Here is a 10441-nt window from a genome sequence, read left to right as displayed (position 1 = left end):
ACAAGTAATGGGCCCAAACTGCCTCCCCCATCCAATTATAAATATAACCAAACTATAATTATATGTATTTGTAGAATACAAGGCACCCAAACCCAACACTCCCTTCTCCCCTCTCAGCAGATCTTGCTTCAGTGTTGCTGCTGATGTGGTGCAGCATATGCTACCCACAGTTGGAGCACAAAGTGCTCCCCCCGACGATTTCTGACCACACAAAGCAGTGGGGCCCACGGTGAAAACACTTTTTGAAAAAATACAAAAAAAAAATTTAATTTTACCCGTGGACCCCAAGTTTTGTGTGGTCAGGAACCTGTCGGGGAGCACGGGGAGCACTCTGTGCTACCCCGACGGGGTGAGGATCCAGATTCACAGTTGGATGGGTACCACATTGGATCCCATTAAATTCCAACGGCACGAATTACACGTGTATAATAAGTTACTTAAGTGACTTTATTTGCACCAACTCTGGGCAGCACAGGCTGCACTGCAGCACAGCCAGCAGGAAAGCAAAATCCCCCTCTCAACTCCTAGTTCCTCCTTTCTTTTCTCTTTCATTTTTTCTTATTTTCTTTTGCCTCTTAAAATACAATATTCCCTTAGTTTAAATTTTCAAACAACAAAATCGATGTCCCAATAAGAAAAATAACTAGTATACCGTTGGTGATATAGTTTCTGTAGAACTCCAAACAACTGAAAGTCATGCATCATGGCTAATATAATTAAAATTACATAGACTTATGTATTTGGATCAAGGTTCAATGTGTCAGCGATATATCGTCATGTCGCTGGGGGTCGACATGACTCTCCCAAGCGAAACAATTTATTCTAAAAATCACCCATATATTGGCGATATATTGTGAAAAATCAAATTTTCAGCAATATATCGCCAAATTCACCATATTTAACATAATTTCATTAGGTTTTTACCGATTTTTCATTTGGGTTTTGCTAAATTGACGTAAGACCTCTACAGGTCCGAGAGAGGTGCTCCCACACCACCGCCGAGACGGTCTCCCTAGACCCCGTCCGCCCATTGAGGAGCGGGACCCCGTGTCCGTCAGGAACAGAATGTGAAGCATGAGCCATACTCAACATAATTATATGATGAATTGTAAACTTTAGTACTCTTCTTCACTAGTTGTATATTTGTGTTCTCTTTGCATGTTTACATTTGTTTATACGAGTTTTTCATACTTTAAGTTTTGTCCACATATAGCCGGACATGTACCAATCAGAACTTTAGATTAAGTGATGTTTTAAGCCAAAATAATGCTCCTAGTAAGTTTATCCGAAACCCTGTCAAAAGTAGCAAACATGTAGGCAAAATGTCGTCGTGTCGGTGGTGTCACCAGCTACCGACAAAGCAACATAGTCAGACATTTCGGACCATGATTTGGATCACTCTTGGTACTAAACTTCTCCACAATCTCTGAAAGTATTAGTTAATCTTCTTCTCTATTAAAAATATTGCACTCATAAATACAAATTTCATCACTTACTCTGACATGGTTCTATTATATATTAGAATAACGCTGAGGAAAGAAAAATACAATAGAAATACAAGTTTCCAACTAGAGAAATGCTTTGTGATGAAGATCATTAAAGGATTTTCCATATAGCTTTCTTTGCAGAGATCCACCCTGAAGGTTCAGATTGTTATGCTCTGAAGGTTTATACTGTAACAATCTGAACAAGAGATCTAGTCCATTGGAATCCAAATTACAACCACTCAAGACTGTTTGGAGTACCCAACAACCTTAATATAAGATGATATTGTTTTTTATCATCAGAAACTCTAGGAAAGAGTGGTTTATTGGTGAGCAGTTCAGCAAATATACAACCAACAGACCACATATTTATCAATGTCTGAAATATAGGGCTCCAAGAAGCATTTTGGGAGGTCTATACCACAAGGTCCTGACCTTATGTGTTCGAGACCATCCAAAATTTGCTTTTTAAGTCTCATAGTCTTATGTCCAGTGGAAGATTCTTGGTTTTCAAGTCCCCGTGTAAAATTCCCTAAAATTCTAACCCAATAATCCGTTGTCTTAGGTCCATGAACTCGGAGTGCTAGTAGAAAACAACTTTAGACCATTTGTCCGGTTGCTTTTACAGAACTTCCTTCATGTATCATCAAACCGTCACCCATTAATACAACACCAACATTATTTGATTCCAAATTAAGAGCAATACCGATTGTACCCTCTTGAATTCCTACTAATTCGCCTGCCATTACTTCATCAAGACCATGAATACAGTACGGTGCCGGTATTCACAATCTTTACTTCTCTATTATATTGCTCAATGCATTCACAGATAATATTACTGATTTTGTCGACTCGAATGGTTACCATGAGATTTCTTAATTCTTTTTCGGAAGCAAAAAAAAATAATGCCTACAGTACTAGGACTAATCGATTATTTCTTTCATTACCCTAGTAGAAAACAACTTTAGACCATTTGAGTTGAAACCGGAAATTCAGAAATCAAACCTCTGGACTTGGATAAACTAGGAGATGTGATCCAGCTACTTTAATTGATTTCAAGGGGAGAGCGAAAATTAGCCCAGTAGGCCTAAAGAAGAGATTCGGCATGTATGAAAATCAATGTAAGAAGACCCCAATGCCAAGGTAAAGTATACCATTAAATTAAGCATGTTTTGAGGAATCCACCCCCCGAAGTCTGGAAAACCACTTTCACATGTTAAAATTATATGAGTCTTATCGGGGCGGTTGATTGGGGCTGCTGGTCAATTTGACTAATGGGCCCTACCCAAAAAATGGGGTAGACTTTCCACCAGTTGCACTCCCTCCCAAATTGTTAACAATTCAATTTCTACCACCGAATTTGCATGATTCTTCTTAACAAAGCCCCGAGATCATCTGAACTAATTGGAAGACATGGCTCCCAAACTTCCACCACCATGGAATACAAACCATCAATAGTGAACTTCTCATCAACGGATCGCAACAATCAAATTCATGGTGGTTTACTTACTAAATAAATTTCTATAATGATTTACTCCAATGTCTTACTGTTATCATTAGTTTGATCAATGAAATTTTCCTTTGATGGTTATAAAAGGAAATCTGAAAAAACAATGAAGGGTGAAAATTAAAAGCGATTATATAAAGCAATACCATACATATAATATGATAATAACTTGCTCATAATAAAAACGTGTTTTTTTTTTTTTTTTTTTTTTTCCTTTATTTCTTTCTGAGAATTAATGCATGGCTGTTAGAAAAATGAAAAATGAGGGAAAGAAGAAGTAGAATGTTGAAAGACCCATGTACCAATTTGGTCTGATTCTGTTATAAAAGCCTGGAAAACGCTAAAAACATTATTTTCCTTTTCTTTCTTTCTTTTTTTTTTTTTATTTAAATGCTATCATATCATACCATAAGAGTATTTAAACGTTACCACATAACCATTTACAAATAATTTACATGAATTTTAATCAAGGTTATCAAATCATGATAAAACATTTAGTTGTAGGTGTACTCATTAAAGCATTCATGGATAATCACTGAAGATTAGGCATATCACAATGAATGAATCTGATGAATGCAAGATTTCTACCTACAGACTTCTAAATGTAGCATTGAGTTCTACCTCTTCATCCTTCAACAAATAGTGAATTTTCTTCAACGATTTCTCAATCAAAAGGTTCAAAGAAACACGTTGATCAGCAACAGTGATAGATCGATTTGGTTTCTAACGAAATGGTTTTTGTGATTCAACAAGGAATGACAGAATTGGACAGCATTCCACACTTATTAATAAATCCCTAAAAATGATGAGTCTGTACCAGGATCAAGGGCCCCCCTTCCCTTTTTTTTTTTTTTTTTTGGGGGTGCGATATGATATTTTAAGTTGGGCGACACCCCATATTTCACATTTTGTGTAATAAGCTTTTTATTTGGCAAACTTACTGAAGGTAAACTCTCACATAAAAATATACCTATAAACCAATATCAACCATCAACAAAATCTATGAACTCCTGTGGACCTAGTAGAACAATGTAGGGGATGGTGCAACAAGCCATGCTCACCGATCATTGAGACAGGAAGCGGCTCATCCATGTCTGGAAACGAGACCATGCGAGCTCCACCGCACCTTCATCTTCATCAGTCAATCCCATTCCCTTTCTCCTCTTTACAGCATCAGGGGACCTGTTCATAAAAGCATGTGCATTACCTGGATAAATGTACACTTCGGACGGAAGCCCTGATGCCTTGAGTTTTTCCTCCAAAGATTTTGCAGCCTAGAAAATTTCATTCATTGAGTAAATCACCAAGTATTGCTGCTCCATTCAGTTAGTTTAACTTTCAAGGCCGAACATTAACTTAATTTTCAATTGTTACAGAAACAAAAATTCGTATTATTCTTCAATTCTAAAGCAAATGCAGGAAAACAGAAGAAAGAAGACAAAGAGAATTGGTCTTTGACCAAGTAGAAACGGAAATGGTGATAGGAATGGTCTTCACCCAATACATGAGTTTGCCAAGAGAATGAGGAGTTGTAACGAAATTAAAAACTAATCATGATAATGAAAAATAAAACACAATATAATACCTCTCCCCCCCCCCCCCCCAAAAAAAAAAAAAAAGAAGGATAACACTAACCAATATGCCTACATCCACCTGATGAGAGCTATTCAACTAGCACCAGAGGTCAGAAAATACAAGCTCTCTTCATCTAGCCTCTGTTCTCAAAGAAATCTGTCAAACCTAATATCACTACCAAATTACAGGAATACATGAAGCAGTTTCAAGAATTACCACCATGAAACCCCTATAAGTTTTCCATGAGAGCTGCCACCCCTGACTCCCCAATGGACCTCCCAGATTGGCATGGCCCAACAAAAAAGGAGGTGCAGCACGGTAGGTTGATGTCTACAAGGTTTAACAACCCTTCAGATTTTACCCATAACACAAACCAGAAACTTCAGGACATCAATCCTCAACAGTTATAAGTGTTCCTGGAAAGGTTTAAAGTATCCCATGATATGATTACCATACTAACCATTAAATATCCATATTTGATACAACCAATGCAACATATATCAATACGTCTCTCTCTATGGAATTGTACTAAAATATATTGGCCAGTACAATACAATACCTGATACGAAGCAATACTTCTCTTGAAATCACCTGACGGATATGACAGTCAATACCAATAATTTAAACCTTGGTTCCCGGTGTCATTAGGGAGCCTTACTCTAACTAAATGGGGACCTGCTAATTGGGTCTTGGGTTTTACAAGAATACATCTAGTATTAAAAGAAGACCAGGCTTTGGAACTACCTCAAAAACAGTCCAAACTCTAGAATAAATATCATTTTCTGAATGATTAACTGAAACTCATGGATATATTTTCATTTTGAACACAAAACTCAATTCGACAGATTCTTAAAGAACAAGTGAAAGTTCACAAGTTTGAAACAGAAACAGAAAAATGAGTGTGGAAAAGTTAAAGGAGAGTATCTTACTGTAACATCTGAAAAGCCAACAAAGTTATCAAGCTCCCCAAAATGAGCCTGGACTGGTGCCTTAGCTTGAGCAGGGTCTGCCAATTCCAAAGAAGGAACTCCATAAAAAGCAACAACAGCATCGACTTCAGGAACCAGAACAGCACTAGCAATGGAAAGAGCACCACCCATGCAAAATCCTGTTACGCCGACCTATAGCAGTGGAGCAACATGGCTAAATGCAGGATCTGGCTTCCAATTAACACCATTAAGCAAGAGCTTTGTCCACACAAAGAAACATGGGGATTTAATCAAAGCCACTTGAACATGAAGCTCTAAACAAGCAGAGAAACAATTATAATAAAAAAATTAGAAAATGAGAGGCAATAGTATGGACTAAATGTTTCTTCCCATGAAAGTAGACAAATAGGTAGAAACAAAGATTATTCAAAGCTTCATAATGGAAACAAACCACATTTGCTGAGTGATTTAAGGCAAATTATACAGGCTTGTAAAAAATATATATATAAATTCTTGTGTCCATTCAACGTATGAAAGAAATTTACAAAAGGCCCCTAATTTCAGTATAGGTGTCTAAAACAAACACAAGAAGCATGCCTTGCAGAACCTAAAGAATCACCAAGGCAGATGTATAGATTTCTAGCAACCCCTTATTTTGCCTAATGATGAGAATAACAGTGTTATGTAACATCAGTTAGCTAAGCTAAGGAGCCTAATGTTTTTATTTTACTTTCTTTTTTTTTTTTTTTTTTTGGGTTTTTTTTTTTTTTGGGGGGGGGGGGGAGTCTGGGTGAGAGGGGGGGGGTGTTGGAGCTGCAGTCTATGGTTGTTTTGAGTGCATGGAGGGTTAGAGGCATTTCACTTTTTCTGTAAAAGATACAGGGAATGCAAGTTCCAGCTTTCAACTTTCCTCCAGCAGAAGCCTATAATCTCATCTTTTCTGCTAGCTGTCCCCTCCACTATATTGTTATACGTTTTCAAAAGTAGACCAGTGATCAAGTATTTGGTTCAATCAGCATTCCCAACAACCTGACTGGGTCCTCTGGGTAATGTTTACATTAAAACAGATAGCCTTGTTTGTCACTAACAAAGAATAAAATTTACTGGACTGTACCCTGTAAAATACAAAAAATGGTGACAGACCTTTTGTGAACCATTTGCTTTAAGCCAACCAACAGAAGCACTTATATCCTTAACAGCACCTTGCCAATCAAGACCATCCATTAGATGCTGTGCTTCTTCAACTTCTACACCAAGCTTTCCACGATACAAACTGGGATGACAAGGAGAAAAGAAAAATTAGCCTCAACAGGAGGACAAAAGCATCTTCTCTTTTTTTAGTAAGTGTTATACACAAATACAATTTTAGAAGTTTACTATTAAGAAAATGGTAATAGGTCAGTTATCTTCTAAAGTAGTTTGTCATCAATTGTTGCTCTGTTCAGCTGATTTCTGGAATGAAACTATTTCTATGTAACTTCCCACAGCATCATATGGTGTAAAATCTCCATCATGATGGACTCATCTCAAGTCATACATCACAATAATAGTTGAAATTGGTTTATTGCCAAGATCCTAAGATGAAAAGACTTCTTAATAAAGCAGTCAATACAACTCATATTGACTTCTCATATTGAATCATCAACATGCATTTATATTTACATTATTCCCAAATAAAAAACAAAAACAAAAAAAAATAACATTCCATCCAGTAACCAGATGCAACTAAATTTTGTTAGAAATGGTAAATATCTGCATAATCAACTAGATCTTACTCTGGGATGAGTGCTTTGTAACCAGGAGCCAATTGGGAAATTGTGTGGGCATGATTCTTTATCTCAAAGTCAACTCCCCACCACTCTTGCAACACCACTATTCCAGGAGCATCTTCTTTGCCAACAACATATGCATCAAATGTCTACAGGAAATTTAATCAAAAAAAAAAAGTACAAAAAGCAATTTAGCACTATGAGGAAGTCAATAGCATCATGCTTGTTACATAAACATCTTGCATTTGCACAAGTAAAGAAGACTAAATCAGTAAATCCACACACCTGTACAATTAGCCAACTCAACAGAGAATCCTGAATAGAATCCCATGCACACACAAAATAATTCCTATTTTCTCACAGATAACCAAGCTGTGATTCACTCAGTTTCTTGAAAAACATTGTTTTTTCCAACTGCAAAAATTTTCCCATTTCCATCTGATCATGGGACTGGGGAAAAGGGACTCTCCAATTGGCCTCCTGGTTGTAATCAAGAGTAAGCAATACAGATGATGGCATTCAAAATTTTTCTTTTTGATAGAAATTGATATACCACTACAAATTTTGTCCACGAATGAGTGGACAAGTGGTGGGCTTGAAGTTGGTGCTCAAGTGGCAAGGCTCGAAGTTGGTTCATGTAAGTCTTTGGAACTAAAGTTCAGTAGCCTGCTATGCCAGTAGGATGTAAAGCCTACACCAGACAAAATATAAAGAAGATGGAGGCATTGAACATTAGCTCTTGGGAAACAGGGAACAAACAAGCATCATTCACATCCCTGAACATTTTGCCTCAATTGGTCATGATATAAAGTGCCAAGGTGCATCTTGTGTGATTGACATATTCCTTTAAAAATTCTATAGGAGCGTGGTACAACCAGCTATAATGTATGCTAAAGAGTGTTGGGCTGTTAAGGAGCATCATTTAGATAGACTCAATGTAGCATAAATGAGGATGCTAAGCTGAATGAGTAGCAAAACTAGGTAGGATAACAAAAGGAATGACCATATCAGAATTGGTCTAGGAGCAACTCCAAATAAAATGACAAAGCTATGAGAAAGTCATTTAAGGCAACACAACCATATTCAAAGGAGGCCTGTAAATGTCCTTGTATGGAGAAGCAACTTAATCCAAATTGAAGAAATTAGAAGAGTTAGGGACAAACCTAAGATAACCTTAAGAGAAGTAGTGACAAATGCATAGCTTAGGCCTTATATCTATTTTGTCCTCAAATACAATTGATTGGAGGCAAGAATCCATGCAGCTGGCCCCATTTAGTTGGAAGAGGACTACTTCTTGTTGTTTTATGTCATGATATAAAGCAGGCAGCTTTTAATACAACCATACTCATAGTGATTTAATATCCACCAAATGGGTTGATCTCTCCTGGAAAGTCCAATTATATTTAATGCTTGCCCACTTAGGCCAATCTATGTTGGATCCCAAATGCCTGGCAATCACATCATGTCAGTTCCAACTACATCCTCCTATTCACCTATAAATATCAGATAGTGATCTCAGGTAAAGGGGAATCGAATCCAATTCAACCCCACACAACTGAATAGGAATTGGGAAGTGTTAGCAGAGTGTTTAGCGTTTTGTTTCTAGTCTAGGTAGTTTAGGCATTCTGCTTTATTTGCTCATTTCTTATTTCTCTGCTGTATTGCTCAAGTTATTTATATATTGAATGAAGTGGGAACTCCCCAAGGTTACACAAACACATCCATTCTTATTCTTCTCATTCCTCTTCTTCTACTTCTTTACTCTTTTGCTATTATTTGAATAATTTGAACCCTAAATTCAATTGTTTTTCTTCAAAACCTCAATTTCTTACTAGTTGACATAAATACTGATTCATGCATTGGAGTTTCCACCCGGAAGAAAGTGCACTCACCATGTTATGTTTATTCTCGTACTTGCAGGTCCCACCCATCCGATGAACAGCATCAGCCCGCCGTTTTCATCGGCAACAGAAATGGTAGGTAACATTTCCATCTATCTACTATCCAAGCAGTAATCCATCGATTGACCAACCTAATACTTGTTCTTGTTGACAATCACAACTTTGCAAGCCTGTAAATCTACCTTCCACCTATCCACCTACCTAACACACAAAACCACGATTCTATGGGTCTATTAGAACTAAACTTCACTCATTTCGGTTGCATTCTCATACAAATACACGTCTGAACACTGAGCCAGCATCACTAAAATGTTCTCTGTTCTTAAAACTCGATGAATCTGTGGACTCCACCAAAACCCACCCACAATTAGGTATGGACGAGGAAAACCCAGTATTTGGAAACCTCACCACCATTCAAAATCCGTGGAAATTGATAAGTGCGAGCCCAAAAAAAAAAAAAAAAAAAAACAACAACAACATCTGAATTACATGGTCAAAAAACACATTGTCGGATTAGATTATCAAAAATACAGAAAAATGTGGTAAAAGTAAAACAAGGAAAGAGATGCTATAACACTTACAGTGTCGTCCCTCTGAATTTGAATTTGCTTCAATTGGGAAGCAGCAGAATCAGTCATCGAGCGGATTTGGAACCGAGAAGCAAAATAAGGAGATGGAGAGATCGTCCGTGCGTGAGTTGCGATTCTGGAGGTGAGGAATTTAGCTTTAACAAGTGACACCATCATTAAAAGCTTGTCTTCTTCACCTTATCAGTGTTACTAACTATAAGCTCTTAATCATACCCGAACTAGCAGCAGCTATAAAATGAAAGAGGATGGCAGCAATATTAAACTGTAATTATGTTCCGAAACCCACCACCAAAAAAAAAACTGTAATTTTGATTATACATTTTTTTTCTTAAAAGTTTATAAGGTAAGTTGACCTTACTAGAAAAATCATTAGTTAAAATAAAAGCAGTTCACCTAATTTTTTTTTAATTTAATGAAATTTAGAAAAAACTATTTGTTTGAAAAGTTGAAAAAATTTAAACAATCAATCATTTCAGACTTTTTCTCTTGCAATATATTTTTCCTCTTTTCAAGTTTACAGGCATTATATTCGCCAGTCTCAAATCAATCAAATATATATATATAGAGATAGAGGCCATCTCAAAAAATAAATATTTATTAATGCAAGAATAATATCAAACAGTAGATTTTTTTTTTTTTTTTTTTTTTTTTTTGTTCAAAGCAAACTCAATATATACCCCTTGGAC

At 36.7% G+C, this 10441-nt stretch overlaps 1 protein-coding gene across 2 annotated transcripts; it reads right to left on the bottom strand.

The window, feature by feature from the left end:
- Nucleotides 1-3886: 3886 nt before the first annotated feature.
- LOC149002776 (uncharacterized) lies at nt 3887-9967 on the bottom strand. Of its 2 annotated transcripts, none has more exons than XM_089137989.1 (5): nt 9747-9967; nt 7271-7413; nt 6639-6768; nt 5496-5687; nt 3887-4265 (listed from the first exon to the last, which is right to left on the bottom strand). In XM_089137989.1, exons 1-5 carry the CDS (start codon nt 9909-9911, stop codon nt 4056-4058), a joined length of 840 nt encoding a protein of 279 aa, XP_088994115.1. In that variant the 5' UTR covers nt 9912-9967; the 3' UTR covers nt 3887-4055. The 2 variants fall into 2 exon arrangements, with proteins under 2 accessions (XP_088994115.1, XP_088994116.1); XM_089137990.1 differs by lacking the exon at nt 9747-9967 and adding an exon at nt 9157-9335.
- Between the last annotated feature and the right edge of the window lie 474 nt (nt 9968-10441).

Source organism: Hakea prostrata, chromosome 10, assembly GCF_041222555.1.
Source record: "Hakea prostrata isolate BN-2017 chromosome 10, UWA_Hpros_2, whole genome shotgun sequence".
In the NCBI taxonomy this organism is placed as follows: domain Eukaryota; kingdom Viridiplantae; phylum Streptophyta; class Magnoliopsida; order Proteales; family Proteaceae; genus Hakea; species Hakea prostrata.
The sequence above is the reverse complement of the archived record's forward strand: the minus strand, read 5'-3'. Positions and strand labels throughout refer to the sequence as shown.